This window comes from Urocitellus parryii, chromosome X (assembly GCF_045843805.1).
Source record: "Urocitellus parryii isolate mUroPar1 chromosome X, mUroPar1.hap1, whole genome shotgun sequence".
Taxonomy (NCBI): Eukaryota; Metazoa; Chordata; class Mammalia; order Rodentia; family Sciuridae; genus Urocitellus; species Urocitellus parryii.
This window is the reverse complement of record NC_135547.1, coordinates 39604350-39625362: the sequence shown is the minus strand read 5'-3', so window position 1 is coordinate 39625362 and position 21013 is coordinate 39604350. Positions and strand designations below refer to the sequence as shown.

Genomic DNA, 21013 nt, shown 5'->3' with positions numbered 1-21013 from the left:
AATACATTAAAAATAAGAAGCTCCTGAAATGCAGTTTATTATGTAAGTTTAGATGGCTAATACAGGGAAGAAGATAATCAACTCTTAAGAAGCCATGTGACTCACAAGAACCACCAGCTTGACCATACATAAGGTTCTGCTGGTAAAACTAAATTGATTTTTCTCCTGCTTTTCTTTAATACAGATAAAGGAGATTTAAAAAAAAAAAAAACTCCTATGTCATATGTATGTGCAAGTGTGTGCACATTTGTGAGTGGAAATTTGTAGACACACATGCACACCATGCAGGGGAAAACCAATTTGTAGAGAGAAAATTAGCTTTTCAGTCCTTCAAGAAGAAACTGCCCCTCATGTGTTACTGACCAGTTGTTACCATAGAAAGATGTTCCAGATAAGCAGGAGTCACAGGGAGCCATTCCTTGTTTTCTTTTTCTTTCTTTTTTTTTTTTTGACACATCATTTTATTTTTTTATGTGCTGAGGATGGAACCCAGTGTCCATGCATGCAAGGCAAGTGCTCTGAGCCACAACCCTAGCCCCCTCATGTTTTCTTTATTATTCATAGTAATACAGGTTGAGTAGCCCTTATTAGAAATGAAAGAAAGAAAGAAGGAAATCCTCAGGACAAAAAATGTCTGATATAAAATTTTCAGGTTTTGGAATGTGTGTACACCTGCATATGCATGCACATCCTCACACATTATATACAAATATATATATATATATGAAATACCTTAGGATGTGACCCCAGTCTAAACACAAAATTTATTTGCATCTCATACACACCTTACTACATATTGTCTGAAGGGAATTTTATACAATAGTTTCAGTGCTCCTGTGTTCTGATAGTGACTTGTTATATGAGATCAGGTATGGAATATTCCACTTGTGGTATCATGTCAACTCTCAAAAAGTTTTGCATTTTGGAGCATTCTGGATTCCAGATTTTCGGGTTGGGGTGCCCAACCTGTATTATCAGTTCATTTGTCTTATTACCATTACAGTAACCCCAGTTATGACAACATCACTATCATCTGCTAGCTTCAAATGTGGTACCTCTAATCTCTACTTGAAGATGATTCCTAAAATTTATATTTCTATAAGATTCAGAATCTTTGGGGCTAGGGATATAGCTCAGTGCTGGAGTGTTTGCCTTCCACATTTCAGGCACTGGGTTCAATCCTTAGCACCACATAAAAATAAATCAATAAAATAAAGGTATTGTGTTCATCTACAACTAAATAAAGATTCATTATCTTTGAGTAAAGTTCATTTACAAAGTAGGAGTGAATTTATCTAAAAGGCTTCTAATGTACTAGAGCTTTGCCTAATAGACAGCAAGAATTAAGTCAGACCAGCAATAGATCCAATTATTTTTCCTTCCCCACAATGAGGCTATTGTTCTTAGAAAGGCAGTAAAAAAAGGGGGTGGGGAATGGTGCTAGTCTAGGCTTCTGAACTTCCCCAAAGGGGAAAAAACATACCCAAATCTTATGGAAATGTTTTCACATTTTTTATAACTTTATTTTATTCATTTTTTTAATGTGTTGTTGAGGATTGAACCCAGTGCCTCACCCATGCTAGGCAAACACTCTACCACTGAGCCACAACCCCAGAACCATGTTTTCACATTTTAATAAGGTCTCTGAACATAAGAAATTCCCACTATAATCTCAAAACAAAATCATCACTAATGTTTCTAAAATGTTTCCCATAATTTAAGCCCTGTATATACACAGGCCTACTCTGACTTTACTAAATCAAGTTTTATTAGTTTATTTGATAGTTTACTTATCCTATTACTATTTTGGAAAATTTTAAAGGTTAATTTGGGGCTGAGTATTAAGAGTTAAATTAAATACAGCAGCACCCCCTCTTACAAACAGGTTGTATCCTCTAAAGTACAAAGTTGGTAGTTAGTTGGAACAGAACTCTTCTTCATAGCAAAACCCACTTTAAAAGGAAACTGAATTATCTTTGTGGGGTGGTAATGACTAAGAGGAAACAGGGAAATCCTACAATGTTGAGAACACTTTTTTTTTTCTTGCTCTGGATGGTAATGATGAGAAATCTACATGTTGTGTACATTAAATTTAATCAAGTAATACACTTAATATTTGTGCACCTTAAGTTATACATCAAAAGCAAAAAACAAAACACAGATAAAGGTGGTTAGAATCCCGAATAAATCTGAAAAAAAATCTATTTAATTTTTTTACCTTACTACTATACAAACCTACTAATCTCCCTAAACAGGAATTTCTATAAAGAGTTAAAAGTAATTAGCACCATCAGACCCCAAATAATAGGCACTGTTGGCCAGAGATCTAAAAATAACTGTTGGGTCCTCAGGAGTGTCAAAGTCACACACAGAGTCAAGTCATTCCTATACTTACTTTATCTTTCAGCACCCTGAAATTCACAATGTTCTTAGTAGCTATTTTTTTCCTATACCTGGTTGAGTCTTTTCTATCACAACTATTCCAAAGAAGGCATATAACAGAACTGTGGACAATAGATGTGCTTAAAAGACATGAGTGAACCATACCCATTGTTGGGTTTGTTGCCATGAATAACAGAGAAAGAGAACCCTGACTCAGTATACTAAGCCAAGGGCTGTCCTTGGAGATGCTGCAGTACTGTCCAATAAGAAGTTTCTGCATGGATGAAAATAATGTGTATCTATTCTGTCCAATATGGCAGCCACTGATCACACATAACTATTGAGAACTTGAAATGTGGCTAGTGAAAATAAAAAAGCAAATTTTTAAATTTTAATTAATTTCCTTAAAGATGCAGCTAGTAACTACTGTTTAGGACAGCACAAGTATAGAGAAAATTCAGATGAATACTGGGTCAAAACTCCACATCTCCTCTAGAAGAACACATCAGTGGTCCTGGTTAATATGTCAAAAAGGCTCAGTATATTTATATTTTTATGTTAGCTCTCCAGAGTAAAAAATAATTAATAGGAAAAGAAAAGATGATAATATTTATTCATTTCAAAATAATTTAAAAACAGGTATCTGAAACAATGCTAACAAAACCACAGGGTTATTTACAGTAGTTACATATTGCTCATAACAAGTATTTTTTAAGTTACAGAGAAAGTTTTAACTGAATTAAAATATCTCATGTTTAAGTAATATGCCACCAAATATAACTTAATATTGTAACACCAATATACTAAAAAGTTTGTCACCTGGTCAGACAGTGTAAGTGGAGAAGAGTATCCAATCCTACAGCCATAGGTAAAGCAAGATATCTCTGCTGTCAATTCTAGCACATGAGCCAAAGGTAAGTAGCCAATATATGTGTCCTTTGGTCTAAAATAAAATAGAAGAAACATTTTAACCACTTTTGAAAAGGCATTTTCTTATTTGTTCTTTTAGTTATATATGACAGTAGAATGTATTTTGACATATTATACATACATGGAATATAACTTTCCATTCTTGTGGTTGTACATGACGTGGAGTTAACTGGTTGTGTATTCATATATGAACACGGGAAAGTTATGTCCAATTCATTCTACTGACTGTCCTATTCCTATCCCCTCTTTCTCCCCCCCATCAACAACCCCTCCCTCCAATCCAGTGAACCTCCACCTGGCACCTATTGTGAGTCAGCATCTGCATATCAGAGAGAACATTTGGAATTTGGATTTTTTAGGAATGGCTTATTTCACTCAGTGTGATAGTTCCCAGTTCCATCTGTTTACTGGCAAATGCCATAATTTCATTCTTCTTTAAGGCTGAGTAATATTCCATTGTATATATGTACAACATTTTCTTTATCCATTCATCTATTGAAGGGCACCTAGGTTGGTTCCATAGCTTAGGGAATTGCAAATTTAGCTGCTATGAACACTGATATAGCCATGTCACTATAATATGCTAAAAGTAAGTCCTTTGGGTATATGCCAAGGAGTGGGATAACTGAGTCAAATGCTGGTTCCACTCCAAGTTTGAAAAGGAATTTTAAAATCAGATACATCAATAACTTTATTATTTTAATATAGTTTAGAGAATGCTGAACACAAGCTCTGTATTTCAAAGAATAAAGTTGAATAATTCTCTCTTACCCTAGTCCAGGTATCCTTTCACATTGGCCTGTCATTCCAGCTATCAAATTGCTATGATGCATCATCACTCCCTTAGGGCGGCCAGTTGAACCACTGGTATACATGACAATGGCCATGTCTGAAGGAGTTGGTCTGTTTGGTGGAATGGTTGCTAAATAAATGAAAAAGCACCATGTTTTTTTTTTTTAGTTCAAAAGTTAAATTACTAAACAATAATATATTCAAGGCTACATAATTATAATACTGTATATTGATCATCAAAAGCAAAAACTCTGGTTAATTACAATTATAATTTCAAACACAGTTTGGTTCATTTTCTGGATGTATATGTGTGTTCATGCCTATCTGTTCATGCCTCTTCCCAGTGTTGTATAGTGAGCAGTGTTGTGAGAAGATTTCCAGGACTTTGGAGAATCAGTATACACAATTGTGTGTAAACTCTTCAAGCCTCAGTTTTCCCACCTCTAAAAATGAGTCAGTTGACTAGCTCATGATTTTAACTACTGGTAGGCATTGGAATCACCTGAAGAGCTTTAACAAAATTCTATTTCTAAACCCCATTTCTGAATTTATATTCACTATATCACTCTATAGGTGATTCACTCTATAGGTGATTATATCACTCTATAGATGATTCTTATAGATCCCTGTCGTTGAAAACTACTAGATTAGATCTTTAAGGTGATTTTAAAAATGATTTTAAAATTCTAATGAAAGACTTAAACAGCACATTAGAGCTTCCAATTTCAAGACAATCTATCACGTTAACCCAGTAGCTACCTGTCCTTCCCAGGATACACCAAAATAGCCAAGAATGGCAGATACATCATTAGAATTAAGAGCTTATAAATATTATTATAATAAATATCTTTGCAAAAATGATTAATATTTTATATGTGTTAAAATAAAAATTTTAAAAAGCAAGATATACCATTGAAACACTCAGTTTAACTTAAAATGGCTCAATCTAATGTTCTTAAAGATATTGTTATGGTTTAGATATTAGGTATCCCTCAAAAGCTCACATGTAAGACAATGTAAGAAAGTTTAAAAGTAGAATGATTAGGTTATGAGAACCTTAAAATAATTGGTGTATAAATCCATTTGAATAGATTAACTGGGTGGTAACTATAAGCAGGTAGTGTGTAGCTCAAGGAGCTGAGTCTATGAGGGGTTGTATTTGGGGTATATATTTTGTCTTTGGTGAGAGGAGAAGTCTCTCTCTCTCTCTCTCTCTGCTTACTAGTATGATGTTCTGAGCCACTTTCTTCCACCACATTCTTCCACCTTGATGTCCTGCCTTACCATGGGCCCTGAGGAATGAAGTCAGCCATCTATGAACAGAGACTTCTGAAATCATGATCCCCAAATAAACTACTTCCTCTTAAATTGTTCTTGTAAGGCCTTTTGGTCACAGCAATGAAAAAGTTGACCAAAACACATATCCACTGTCATTGTTTATAAACCAAGCAAATTAGGGAATGTATATATCCTCTGATGAATAACTAAAGCAGCAGCAATAGACATATTAAGCTCTCAATCTTAGCATACAACATGACACTTTCTGCATGTCCAATTTGAATAAGCATTCAAAAAAGTGTCATCATAATAGTAACTGTCTACTAGGTAAAGTACCACAAAAATATATATATCCTAGAGAAGAGGAGAACTAGGTAAGATAGATGGACTGTCATATCATTGCTCAAATAAAACTATGAGGACTAATATCCCCTTAAATTTTTTTTACCAACACCCTTTAATTAATCAGTGGAATTTGTAATCTGCTGATTACTTACTACCAATCAGGTTGTCCTAATCAAGTACACACCAATCTTGAAGGATCATCCTGATATTCAGAAATAATGGTTATGGGTCTCATGTTTCCTGCACATTTGTGAACAGACTTTATTCCAAACTACTTTTTCAAGGATGTTTGTACAGAGATAGTCTCTCTAAACAGAGCAAACAGCTGATGTGCTTACTGTCCAGTACAATGAAGATAATAAAACATTTGATTCCCTAAGCTCCGAGTTCCTCTCCCATGATACAAAAGCTAATATAATACTCTAGCTACTGCTAGTGTTGTTAGTGAAAAAAAACTTCATCCTTGACCTAAAAGTCTTCTGTCTATAAGAAATTTGGCAGGCTCACTTGCAAGTAGGATAAAATTTCAGACAGATTCTGTCATTTTCCACACATAGAAGTAAGCTATGATCTATACCTATAATTGTAAATATATGTTAATTCTCTAATGGTAAATTATTCTGAGACAGAGTAGAGGTTCAAACAATATTTTCTCCTTCCCAAATGTATTCTGTCCTCATCTAGTTCAGTATTATGACCTTCACATGTAACACAAGAAGAAAACTATTCTCATGGGACATTAATTTTCTCTTTCCTAATGACTGACAATTTGCTACAAAGTACATTTACTAGTTTCAAATGACATACCAACTACCACCTCAGTGGTAGAATAAATCAAAGCATTAATCTTGGTGAACATCTTTGATCCTCTGAGACATCATTAAGATAGCTAATATTAAGAATTTTTTAAAAAACTATTGAATGAAAAGCCCAAGATCTTTTCTTTTTGTGAGTTCAAAATGGAAGAGTTTTATAAGCTATTTTTTTTTGAATTTTTAATATTTATTTTATAAGCTATTTTTTTAAAAAAGGAAAGTTTTTACAGGTGCTGTGGCATGATCCTATAATTACGGGATTATTAACCTATAATCCCAGCAGCTCAAGAGACTGAGGCAGTAGGATTGCAAGTTCAAAGGCAATCTCAGCAACTTAGTAAGGCCCTAAGCAACTTAGCGAGGACCTAAGCAATTTAGTAAGACTCTGTCTCAAATACATATATAAAAATAAAAGAGCTGGGGATGTAGCTCAGTGATTAAGCACCCTTAGGTTCAATCTCTGGTAAAAAAAAAAAAAAAGTTTGGCAAATCTGCCAAAAATCTAACCATTTATTACAACTCAACTATTTAGCAAATTTTAAACAATGGTTCCCTCTTGAGGAAAAAGGGAGACAAAAATCTTCATCATATATATTTTGACAGTTTTTAAATAATTAAAAAGTTTTTTAATCAAAAATCTTTAGTGTTTTCCCTCATGTCACTTTTTTCCTAACCTATGAAATGACAAACCTTGGATAGAAAAATGAATTTATTTTAACTGCTTTACTTACAGTTTTCTGGCTTGGATCCCAACTCTTCTACTGATTGCATGCTGTGAATCTCAAATCCTTCAGGGTATTCTGCTTTATTGATAGTCTTATTATCCACATAAATTATGTGTTTAACAGAACTGATATCTAACAGTGCAGTCTGTTGAATAGAAAGAAAACCCAGCTATTGAATTTGGGCCTTCAACAAAAACTCAATAATCGAACATTTTCCAGTCCAACCCATAAAGACTGTGGTGAATTAAAAGAAAATTTCACTATTGAGAGCAAATATACACAGAAAGTAGAATGCTTTTATATTTTAAATATGGTACATAGCCCTTTTATCTTCAGGATGAAACTACAAAACAATTAATATAAAAATAATTACACTAATGTCTTAAGAGATGGACAATATAAAAAGATGTAATATTAGATATCAAAAATTCAAAATGTGGGAAAGAAAGAAGTAGCAGTGCAGAGTTTTCTTATAGTATATATTCTCTTTTTCTTTTTTATGATAATGCTAAGTTGATATCATTTAAAATAGTTTGGTGGAAAACAAAAGAAATTTTGTAAGCTTCATCATAACCACAAAGCAAAAATCTATAAATGTATGAAAAATCTATACATGAAAAAAAAATCTAAAAATACATGAAAAGTAAGCAACTTGTTTTTAAACAAAAATTGATCAAGGAAGAGATCAAAAAGTAAACTGAAAATGTCTTTTTTTAGAGAAAGAGAGAATTTTTTAATATTTATTTTTTAGTTTTCGGTGGACACAACATCTTTGTATGTGGTGCTGAGGTTCGAACCCGGGCCGTACACATGCCAGGCGAGTGCGCTGCCGCTTGAGCCACATCCCCAGCCCCTAAAAATGTCTTTAAACAAATGAAAATTAACACATAGTATACTAAAACCTATGGGATATTGCAAAAGCAGTAATAAGAGGGAAATTTATAGCAATTAATATCTAAATTAAAAAAAGCAGAAAGAGCTCAAATAATCAACTGATAACTGTATCTCAAAGAACTAGAAAAATAAGAACAATTCCTAAATTAGTACAAGGAAAGAAATTAAAAAGTAAGAGCATAAATAAAATGAAATAGACATTAAATAAACAATATAAAATATCAAGAAAACCAAGAGGTGTTCGTTCCAAAAATATAAGAAAAATAGACAAACTCACAGATAGACTAAGAAAAAAGGAGACTCAAATGAATAAAATCAAAAATGAAAAGGGAAATACTACAACTGACACCAAAGAAATATGAAGGATCATTAGAGATTTTTATGATCAACTGAGATTCAACCCAGGGATGCAAAGGTGTTTCAACATATGGAAACCAAAACATAATGCACCCATTTCAATAAAAATGAGACAAAATCTATATGTCATCTCAACAGATGCAGAAAAGGCATTCAATAAAATGCAAAATCCCTTCATAATAAAACTGCTGAACAAATTAGGCATATAATATACACACAACAATATAATACAGAACATTTATGATAAGCCAACAGCTAACATTATACTGAACGGTGAAAAGCTGAAAGGTTTCTAAAATCTGGAACAAGACAAGGATGCCCATTTTCATCATTTTTATTCAACACAGTGCTAGAAGCCCTATCCTGAGCAACTAGAGAAAATTTAAAAAAAATTAAAGGGCATCCAAATTGGAAAAGTAGACGTTAAATTGTCACTTTCATGACCTTACATACAGGAAACCCCCAAAACTCCACAATCAGAAAAAAAAAAATAGAGCTAATAAATTAAATCAGCAATATTGCAGGAAACAAAATCAACATACAAAAATCAGCAGAATTTCTATGCACCAGTAGTGAATTATCTCAAAATGAAATCAAGAAAGCAATCTAATTTAAAATAGCTACCAAAAAATTAAATACATACAAAAATTAAACAAGGAGGTAAGAGATCTCCACAATAAAAATTATAAAACACTAGTGAAAGAAATTGAAGAGGACACAAATAAATGGTAAGACATCCCTTGTTCATGGATTGAAAGAATCAATAATGTTAAAATGTCCATACTGGGGCTGGGGGTTGTAGCTAAGAGGTAGAACACTTGCCTCACACGTGTGAAGCAGTAGGTTTGACCCTAATCACCACATAAAAATAAAATTTTAAAAAAGGTACTCTGTCTATCTACAACCAAAAAAATTTTTAAAAATGTCCACTACCCAAAGTGATCTAGAGATTCAATGCAATCCCTATGAAAATGTTGTATGGAAAAATGAAAAAACTCTGAATAACCAAAGCAATCTTGAACAAAAAGAAAAAGGCAGGAAGCATCATACTATCTTACTTTCAAATATCCTATAAAGCTATAGTAATCCAAACAGCATGACACTGACATAAAAACAGACACATAGACCAATGAAATAAAATAGAGAGCCTAGAAGTAAACTCAAGCACCTATAGCCAACTGTCAACAAAGGTGCTAAGAGCACATAGGACAGTCTTTTCAAGAAACAGTGCTGGAACTACTTCTCTAACAGCAGATTAATATCCAGAATATATAAAAAAAAAACCCAAAAACTCAATACCAAAAAGAAAAAAATCAATAAATGTGTAAAAGAACTAAACAGAAATCAAAAGATGAAACATAAATAACCACCAATATATGAAAAAGCATTTGACATCTCTATCAAGGGATATGAAGATCAAAATTACACTAATATTTCTTCTCACTCAAGTTAGAATGTCAATTTTATCAAGAAAACAAATAATAACAAATACTGGCAAGGATATATATAGATAGATAGATAGATAGATAGATAGATAGATAGATAGATATAGATATATATATAGATAGATAGATAGATAGATAGATAGATAGATATAGATATATATATAGATATATAGATAGATAGATAGATAGATAGATAGATGATAGATAGATAGATAGATATAAAATAGAGTTCTACTCAAGCATAAAGAAGAATGAAATAATGGCATTTGCACTAAATGGTAGAACTGGAAAACATCATGCTAAGTGAAATAAGCCAAACTCAGAAAAATCAAGGGTCAAATGTTTTCTCTTGTATGTGGAAGATACAGCAAAATAAGGGAAAGATAGCAGTGGGAGAGGGGATGGGGTATTGCAAGGATATAGGGAAGATCGGTGAATTAGGAGAATGAGAGGGAAAGAGGAAAGAAGGGAAAGGGGAAGAAATATGGAATGAATCTAACAGAATCATTTATATATATATATATATATATATATATAAATAAAAGAGAATTTTATATATATACACTAAAGAGAATTTTACCTTTATGTATTTGTAAAAAGTACCAATCAAAAATAAGTTAATAAAGAAGTAAAAAGAAGATTAGTACAGTTGAGGAAGGAGAATAGGGGAGGGAGAAAGGAAGAAAAAGGAGGGACAGGGATTAAAAACAAATTCTTTACATGTATGATTTTGTCAAAGTGAACCCAAATACTAATGTATAATTATAATGCTCTAATAAAAAAAGAAAAGAGATGGTGCTGGGGGAAAATGGGTATCTACATGCAGGAAAACAATCATCAGAGTGAAACAACAATCTATAAGATAGAAGAAAATATATGTAAACTATGTATCTGACAAGGGCTTAATATCCAGAATACACAAGGAATTCCAAAAAACTCAAAAGAACAAAAACAAATAACCAAATTTTAAAATGAGCAAAACACCTAAATTGACACTTCTCAACAGATGATATACAATGGCCAACAAGTGTATGAAAAATGCTCAACGTCACTAATAATTAGGGAAATGAAAATCAAAGTCATAATGAGATATCAATTAGAATGGTTATTATCAGAAAAACTAAAAATACATGCTAGCAAGGATGTGAAGAAAAAGGAGCCTTTGTACATTGTTGATAGAAATATAAATTAGTATAGCCATTATGGAAAACAGTATGGAGGTTCCTCAAACAGAACTACCATATTATTCGGCAATCTACTACTGAGTATATGTCCACATAAAGTGAAATCATTGTGGTAAAGAGACACCTGCACTCCCATGGTCATAGCAGCATTATTTATTTATTTATTTTTAAATAAGCAGGTTTCTTTTTCTTTTTTTAATATTTATTTATTTATTTATTTTTTAGCTTTCAGCAGACACAACATCTTTGTTTGTATGTGGTGCTGAAGATCGAACCCAGACCACACACATGCCAGGCGAGCGCGATACCGCTTGAGCCACATCTCCAATGCAGCATTATTTATAATAGCCAAGAAACAGAACAACCTAAGTGTCCATCAGTGGATGAATGAATACAGAAAATGTGATACACATACACAATGGAATGCTATGCAACCATAAAAGTGAAAACTCTATTCTTCACAACAAGATAGATAGAATGGAGATTGTTATGTCAAATGAAATGAGCCAGGTACAAAAAGACAAATAATGCATGATCCCACTCACATGTGGATTCCAAAAAATTGGTCTTGGAGTAGAATGTAATGGTAATTGCCAGAGGCTGGGGATAATAAAAGGGAAAAGGGGGGGGGGATGGGGAGAGGTTTAACAATGGACACTAAGTTACAGTTGGATAGGAGCATGAAGTTCTGGTGTGTTATTCCATAGTAGGATGACTACAGAGAACAATAATGCATTATGTGTCTCAAAAAGCTAGAACAAAGTATATTAGAAAATAAAAAGTATATTGAAAGTTTTTACCATAAAGAAATGTTTGAGGAAACAGTAAATTTAAACTGATTTAAACATTGCATAATGTATATGTGTTTTGAAACATCACATAATACCCCATGAATATAAATAATTTTGATATTTTATGTATTAAAAATAAAGTTTACAAAAGGAAACTTTCATACTTACCTTAAGTTTGCTTTCCAGAAGTTCAACACTAGTAATCAGATAAGAAGCCTCGGATTCATTTAGTCCATGAACTACTGCTTCTTTGCCAAGTGTGGCATATAAAGTCACAACTATGTAATTAAAAAAACAAATATTAAACAATAAATACTTACTAGAAAGATAACATTTAAGTCAGTCCTTAATGATATGAACACTAAAAGACATAAATGCATTTCGTAGTTTAATTTTATTTCAAAGTCTCCCAAATACCCCAAAGGTATCCTTACAAATTCCCAGGAATTTATATATATATATATATATATATATATATTTTTGCAGTGCTGGGGATAAAACCCAGGGCCTCATGCATACTAGGCAAGCACTCTACCCCCAACCCACTCTAACTTTCTAAACCCGAACAAACCCAGAAATACTAGAAGTGTCATAACTCACCAAAAATCAGTCAACTATAATGTTCAAGGTCATCAGGTCCTGGCCAAACTCTTAACTCAGGTCAGGGCTATCCCAGCAAGAGCTCCCTTGTGCCACATACTTTTATTGGTCATGGTTCCCCCAAACAGATCCATTCTTGATAAAGCTTGAGAATCTCATGTCAGAAGATTAGCCACTAATAATGTTCTCACTCTTTCTAAGAAGCTTTTTCAGTGGGTCCAATTTCTAATCTGATTAGTGACTTCTATGTCTTACCTGAGGGGGCAAAGGAGTTCTACTCCTTAGCAGCCACTACACAAAGATAATATAAACTTAAAACAAGTTTAGGTGGAATCAAAGGACATCTGCTAAACTTAAACCTAAAGTTGACATGGAAATTCAGCTCTTGGTAACAGAAACATCAACATAGTTAAGAATAGCCACTTTTCACTGTTGATGATTGTTTGAAGTTGGGTTATGGGTACCTATGGAATCATTTTCATATTATCTATTTTTGTTTGATATACAAACTCTGATTCTTACACTAAACCTAGGATATTCTATTTCACTCAAAAAACAACGGAGTGCTTGCTTTGTGGCAAGACATTGTTCTGAACTCAAATATTAAAAATTTCTTACACAATGGCAAAAACAAATGCTTACATATCAGAAACATACCCAATTTTACTTTCCATCTAACATCTCTAATACCAGTTCAAGATGTTACAAACCAATTTCATGTGCAAAATGGAATAAGTCAAATAAGAGGCATCTAAGTCAACCAATGAACTAGAATTATCCTAAGCAATGTTTTTTTGTTGTTGTTGCCTTAATCATTTTGCATATACAAAACCAAAACCCCCAAATCCCAAGCCTTTCAGGCATAATTCATTTCCAATAGAAAAGTAAAATTCCACATTATACCCATTAAGATGCCAATTCTCATACTAGCTTGTACAAGTTACTATCTTTGACAGGAGTTATTGGACATCTTTTAGTCACAACAGTACATACCATTTTATAGACATAACTCATGCGAAAGAAAGGCTAAAGAGCATTTATTTTGTTTCAAAGTTTTTTTGGCAGGTTGTTTTTACTTTTATTTGTTTTGTAGTGCTGGAGGACTGAACCCAGGGCCTTAAGCATGCTAGATAAGCACTTTACCACTGAGCTACACTACCAGTTCAGATGACCTACTTTGAAAACAGGAGCATCTCAGAACAATTGTTTTTTTGTGTATGTTGTGCTGGGATTGAACTTAGGGCTTCAGACATTCTAAGCAAGTGCTCTAACACTGAGCTAGCTATATATCCAGCCTATGGACCAATTTTCACATTTAAGCAAAGCACCCACCCCACACCAAAAGAAACATAGGGCACTTACGAGGAAAGTTGTACTTAAAGCAGGTCTGTGCTGCAATCATCCATTCAGCCCTGGTCTCACAGAAAATGGCAATGGTGTTCTTTGGTTTCAGTCCCAATGCAGTAAGTCCACTACCAAAGTTATTTACTCTACGGTTCACTTCGATATAGTTCATCCATTTATAATTCCCGAGAATTAACTGTTAAAGTGAGACATTCTCTAATATTAGTATATTTATTCAAATAAGTAATTACAATAACATTCAAAGTGCACAGTGCCCTTAAGCAAATACCCAGAAGCCATGAAAAGTGCCTTTTGATATTTAGTTATACAGTACTGTAACAGAATGGCGGCATATTTAAAATTCCCTCAATTTATGATAAAGAAAAATGAAGTTCCTTAAAAAAATTAAAAGAACAAAAATGCTTTACCTTCTTGAAGACTTTTCCATTTGGCTGCATTTCATTTTCTTCACTTAGGATTTCCCTGGTCCCAAGGCTATCCTTCTTCCCAAACTTAGATACAGCATGGTCAAATAATTTATCCAGAGTGTCTGCTCCAGGGATGTCTATGACAGCTAGTGAGTCGAAGTGTGTGACAGAGCGATATGGACTTCCAGGTTTGTCTGAAGTAGGTTTAGCTTTTATTCTCTTTGCCATAGCGTTTTTCTTCTTGGCATTGGTAAGAAAATACCATGGAATAAATATAAGGGCACTGTATATTGTTATTAACAAGTGGACAGGCAGCAAAATAATGGTGAGCACATTTAGTTTAAGTTTCATAGTGGAAAGGCTTCTAATATGATGCTTATTTCTTGTTATTCTTTGGCTTCTGAAAGCCTTAGTTTGCTGAAGAAGGCAATAATGGAAGCAGCAGTAAAAGTAGCAGTAGAGCCAAGGCAGTTCAGTTTTAGTGATACAGATAAAAGTTAGTAATCTTTGGAAGCCGACAAAAAAGTACACCTGTAGGTGAAGATAATGAACCAGGCAGAAAGCAGGAAAAAAAAAAACAAAATAAAAGTATTAACAAGTTGATAGCACAATTGATTTAAATACTCAGGTCTTTATTAGTTTATATAATTGATTTAATACAGAGAGCTGAAATAACTGGTCTGAAAGACTGGCATTTTTCATTTTTCAGTCATTAACAACAATAAATGTTTTTCAGTGCACCAAATTCTTAATTTAATGTTTTTTTAAATATGTACTTTTATAACTTTATTTTATTTATTTTTATGTGGTGCTGAGGATTGAACCCAGTGCCTCATGCATACGAGGCAAGCACTAAACCACTGAGCTACAACCCCAGCCCCTTAATTTAATGTTTTCTGAGTTTTTAGGTGTACTGGTACTCTGCACATCATTCTAGAAGTCAGATTGCATTCTGGTTTAGATTTGAGGTATTTCCCAAAAATCATGTGTAAGAAAATGCAAGAATGTTTGGAGGTGAAATGAGTAGGTTATGAGAGCCTTAACTTAATTAGCACATTAATTTCCTGATGTTGATTAAGTTAGTGGTAACTGTAAGCAGGTAGGCTGTGGCTGGAGGAGGTGTGTCCCTAGGGGCATGCCTTTGGGGTTTATATTTTGTCCTTGTTGAGTAGAGCTCTCTCTCTCTGTTTCTTGGTACAATGCCCTGAGCCACTTTCCTCCACCACACTCTTCTGCTATGATGTTCTGCCTCTCTCTGGGCCCTGAGGATGAAAGTAGGACATGTATGGACTGAGGCCTCTGAAACCATGAGCACTAAATAAATGTTTCCTCCTCCAAAATAGTTCTTGGCAGGTCTTTTGGTCACAGCAATGAAAAAGTCAACGAAAACAGGTGGGTAACACTAAAGCTGGTGCAAATACATAAGTATAATATTTAAGTTTGACCAAAATTTGGGAGAGTAGGGTATGCCAATAATGAGGTTTCTCTAAATATGTGTATATGAACAAGACAGCTTTAAATTAGATTAGATTAGGTTTTGTGTCCCAAAGAGAGGATGAGCACAATTTAGGTTAATTTCTTAAGGAACAACCCAGAAATATTATTCTGAGTTCTTCATTAAGGTAAATTTCTGAAGTAATGTTGAACACTATGTCCTATTCCCAAAATGGGAGCAATTTTAAAATTATTTCCCAAGTACCCACGTTATAATCAAAATTGTATCAGTTGCTTAGGAGTAGTAGTACAAGTCTGAAGCAGCATTAAATCCTGTCCCTCACCTATTGTGTTTTAACACTTGAGGCAATTAGCATCTAAAGATCCAGTGTTATTCAAAATTTGGAGGATGCAGGAAGGGGGACAGCTAAACTATTTGTTCGAATGAAAACTTATATACAAACTGCCCATACTTAATAATGAACTGGATTTGCTTTGGGTAAAGTAGGAATTAGAGATGTCTGGGAGTCTCCCTCCAGACCTCCTGGAATCCAACTCCCAAGGTGACCACTGAAGCATTTCCATTGAAGAGCACTGAGGTAATACGTAACAGAGTGCTGAGGTGTGCAGTAAATGTAAGAGGAGTTGAAAAAAATGCAAAATGGGCAACAGTAACTACAAGGGTATTTGTAGGGATTAGATTTATTTAAGCTAGACCTTATGTTAGGCATCTGTAGATGGAGGAAGAATGGAGGGCGGTTGAGATAAGGAAATCCCATGATGAAAAATGAAGTAGGAATAAGAAGACTTTAGGGGATGGGGTATAGGTTGGTTAAATAGACTATGGTAGTACAGGATATGACAGATTAAGCAAAGTAGTTTTGATTTGATTAGGCAAAAAACCGGGGACCAATGCAGGTAAGAAAAACCATGCCTTTGTAAAGGAAGGACAGAAACATTCTCAGGGATAATATTATCCTGCAGGGAGTCAGACTTTGGGTAAAAAAGCTATTTTGGTGAGTGGCAAGGTATAGTTCAACTATGAAAATTAAAATATTAGTTCACTTCAAAGACAAATTGAAGCACATCCTTCTGCAACTTATATAAACAGACTACTAGTCTTAATTCAATTGACTGCATGCTAGTTGTTTTTACATTGATTAGTACAAAATGGTAACCTAATCCTGCCTATGCCTTTGTTCATGTCCTTCAGCTGAGTGTGGTGAAGTGAACATGAAACTAGAAGTCACTGGGTTTCAGACCTCATCTCTGCCACCAAGTGGCTGTGTAAACTTGAGCAAATCATCTTGGTTCAGGATCAAATTAGATCAGTAAGCCTTAACCTCTTAGTAGATGGGCCCTTTGAGAATTCAGTGAGAATTATGAATCCTGTTCCCCACAGAGGGATCTGCAAATTATATAGACAATTCCAGGGGATAAGTTCCCTGATTTCAATTCATGAACCCTGTGTGACAACAACCCTGAATTAAGAATTTCTGACCTAGACAGAAAAGTTCTTCTGTTATGGTTTGCATGTGAGGTGTACCCCAAAAGCTCTTGTGTGAGACAATTTAAGGTTGGAGGAGAATTGAATCCCTGATGGGATTAACTGAATGGTAACTGAAGGTAAGTGGAGTGTGGCTGGAGGAAGTGGTTCATTGGGGGTGTGGCTATGGGGTACATACTTTGTAACAGGAATCAGGAGAGTGGAATATCTCTCTCTCTCTCCCTCTCTCTCCCCGCCCCACCCCCACCCCCATCATCATATAAACCACTTTCCTTGGCCACTCTCTTCCTCCATGATGTTCAGCCTCACCTCGAGCCCCAAATATTGGAGCCTGCTTGTATGGACTAGGACCTCTGAAACCGTGAGCTCTCAAATAAACTTATCCTCCTTTACAATTATTCTGGTTGGGTCACTTAGTCACAGCAGTGAAAAAGCTAACTAAAACACCTTCCAACTTTAAATTCAGTTACACACTTAACACCTAGAAATTGCTTTCTCAATCTGACAAGTCTGGTCATTCATTTCTTCAAGATAGGATATGTCAAGTGTCTATCATAGTGCCTCTGGCCTTCATATACACAAGATCCCCTGATACAGTCCTCTCTTTCATTGGAAATTCCATGAGTACTCAAGTCTACAATAATCTTGCCTTTTTCTATGTTCCTATATTATCAACCACTCAATCTGATACTTCATTATATTACTATCATTTCCATAAAACAGGGCACCTAAGTATGCAGCAAAGACTAGCAATCCTCAAATCTGTGAAACCCAATACCTCTTTTTTATAACAAAGATTTGGTAATTCCCCTTAATAAAACTTGAAAGATAAGACAATGAACTAACTTACATACATAATTTTTAAAACATAACTTCTTATTGGAAATATAAAAGATACCAAAATTAAAAATACTTGTTTGGATATATAAATTCTCAGGGACAATATTAGAAGACAAAAAATATGTCTTCAAATATCTAAAATTTCCTTAAATACTAACCCACCCTCAAATGAAAAATTGTCATACTTAGGGCCAAAGACATACAAAGAAGTAGAAATCAATTTCTGAAAAGCTCATCATTTGGGCTGGGGTTGTGGCTCAGTGGTAGAGCGCTCACCTAGTATGTGCAAGGCCCTGGGTTTGATCCTCAGCACCACATAAAAATAAGTGAAATAGTTATTGTGTCTAGTTACAACTAATTTTTTTTTTGTGTTAAAAAAAAAAAAAGCTCATTGTTCAAGGAAGCTGGGGTTGTGGCTCAGTGGTAGAGTGCTTGTCTAGTGCATGTGAGGCCCTGGGTTCAGTCCTCAGCACCACATAAAAACAAATAAATAAAGGTATTGCGTCCAACTACAACTAAATTTTTTTTTAAAAAAAAAAAAGCTCATAATTTATTTGATGTAAATTTCATTGTATGGTTTTTAGTCATTCATGACGATGCATATATTTAATCTATTATATGTATTCATTGTTAAGTCTTGGAGGAAGGGAAATACCTTCTACATACCTTCAGTGCTTAGTACAGAGCCATACTAAATGTACACACTAGGCAATGCTCAAAGGACATTCAGGTGAGGGGAGACCAGAGAGATCATTTAGTTTCAAAGTTTTTAATTTTTTTTCTGATCATGGTGAGGGAGTCATCATGGATCATCCATTTGAATAAAATTTACATGGATGAGAAAATACAAATATAGATAAAACAAAAAGCAGAGCTGCTCAAGTAGAGGAGGCTGTAATAGTCCCTGATGGGACTCCTTAGAACGTCCTGTTCAGCTGAGTATTCAAACCACTGATATTTTCTGATCTCTAATCTTAAAGAGAAGCAAATGAATTGTATAGCACAAACTGAACACCCAGTGATCTTTCAGGCACACCAGTTGGCCTCTGCCCTGTTTTGCTTATCATCTTAAAATCGTTCTTTTCCAAAGGTTTTCTGGAGTCACACTTGGTTTACTGATAAATTCATTTCAAAAAAAGATTTGAACATTTCATTTCACTTTAAAAAAGTTTGCATGTAAGAGAATTGTGTTGAGTAGTTGATACAACATGAGTAAAATACACCCTCAAACTTTAAAGCCTGTATATGTTCAAATAATATGTGTTCAAATGCATGGTAGGAACAGAGAGATTAACTCATGAATAACCATAGAGCAGAATATGAAAAGCTCCATAAAAGCAGAAGGAACAAAATGCTAAAGGAATTCAAAAGAGCAGGAAAATTGCATCCACTTTGGGGTGGATGAGAAATTTCAGCCATCAAGAAAGGTCTGTGTCTATCTTTTTCTTTTCTCTCTCTCTCTCTCTCTCTCTCTCTCTCTCTCTCTCTCTCTCTCTCTCATACATACACACACACACACAGAGTTTTCGTAATAATTGTTAAGGATGGCTATGTTTTCAAAAGCAAGGGACAATGATTGGGACACAAGGACAGTTCTAACAGTGAAAATAAATAGCTGAGCAAATGAAAGGGGAAAGAACAGCATAGGATGTTTTTGAAAAACAGAAAGTAATATGGCAAATGTTTAATGTTTTTCATGTAAACTGCTGATCCATTTTTATGATGTAAGTCTGTGAGAAAACAATGATTTCCTAATCAACTTTACTACACAGCAGCTAGACATTAAAGACGTGTGTATGATGATTTTGCAACTCAAGATTGAATGCTCTGGTGTGTACTAAGGGAAGATGAATTGTATTCTGGAGAAAGTCTGATATGCCAGGCAGTTATCAATTCTAACCTCAATGTCTGCTTTCAAGTGTGGCTTTGAACAAGTTATGAGATATGACCTGTCACTTAAAAACTTTATCAGCAGCTTCATCTGTAAAGTACGAATACTGTTTATATTACCTACTTTGTAGTATTCCTGGGATAATCCTTTGTTTTCTCCCATAAAAATTGCATGGGCAATCAAAATCAGTCCCCGGCACATACTCTCAACTCTTGTCACTCTCTCACTTTGCTGAACTCAGCTAAACCACAACCTGGTTCAATTCAATTCTCCACACAATGTACTCACATAGCTGAATTTGAAGAAACACATTACTGTCCTGAATGTCTCACTTTAGGTTCATGGTTGCAACTTCAAATGGGCTCTCCATGCTGCACAGAAGCCACACTTGCATGAGTCTACTCACCAGCTCACACTTCTAGGTTTCACACCTTATTCTCTCTCTTCAGACCCCCAATGTTCCACTTCCAACCTCATTCTCAGTTTCTGACCTGGCTTACTATTTTTCAGAGAAAATTGAAATAATCTAAAAAGCTTCACAGACTTCCCTGATTATCAGCCTACTCGCATCTGTGGCCCCATGTGCTTCACTCTTCTGTGACTGTGGAGGAACTGTGTATGCTCACAGCTGAGGGCAACCCCTTCACTTGTGCACGACACCTTTGTATATACATGGTCATGGTGGTGCTGTTCTACCCCTTTGTCCTTCTCCCTCCTGCACCATTAATATTTCCTGCTGTACTGAATTGTTCTTATCAGTGTAGTAACAAACTACTATCTTTCATCTTAAAAACCATTCCCTCTCTTGTACCTAGCTCTCAGTTATACCAGTTCTTCTTCTCTTTAGGACTCCTTGCAACAGTCTATGCAGTGTCTTACAGTTACCTTCGATTTTCTCTGGAACCCAGTACATGCAGGCTTTTGTCCCCTACCACTACATAAAATTTTTCTGATCAACGTTGCCAAAGACTTGCGTATTGTTAGACTCAATGGTCAATTAAAGTTCAGCCCTCATCTTCCTTCACCCACTG

At 34.6% G+C, this 21013-nt stretch overlaps 1 protein-coding gene across 3 annotated transcripts in view; it reads right to left on the bottom strand.

The window, feature by feature from the left end:
- Acsl4 (acyl-CoA synthetase long chain family member 4) overlaps window positions 1–21013 on the bottom strand; it is an 85826-nt gene that overhangs the window by 24123 nt on the left and 40690 nt on the right. Inside the window, exons 3-8 of one of the 3 annotated variants that reach the window (XM_026396774.2) lie at window positions 14311–14550; window positions 13901–14078; window positions 12107–12216; window positions 7274–7412; window positions 4084–4234; window positions 3202–3325 (exon numbers count right to left, since the gene is read on the bottom strand). In XM_026396774.2, the coding sequence (XP_026252559.1) occupies window positions 3202–3325; window positions 4084–4234; window positions 7274–7412; window positions 12107–12216; window positions 13901–14078; window positions 14311–14538 (930 nt within the window). In that variant the 5' untranslated portion in view covers window positions 14539–14550. Of the gene's footprint in view, window positions 1–3201; window positions 3326–4083; window positions 4235–7273; window positions 7413–12106; window positions 12217–13900; window positions 14079–14310; window positions 14808–21013 lie in introns of those variants that run through there. The other 2 variants (XM_026396775.2, XM_026396773.2) reach the window with 2 other exon arrangements.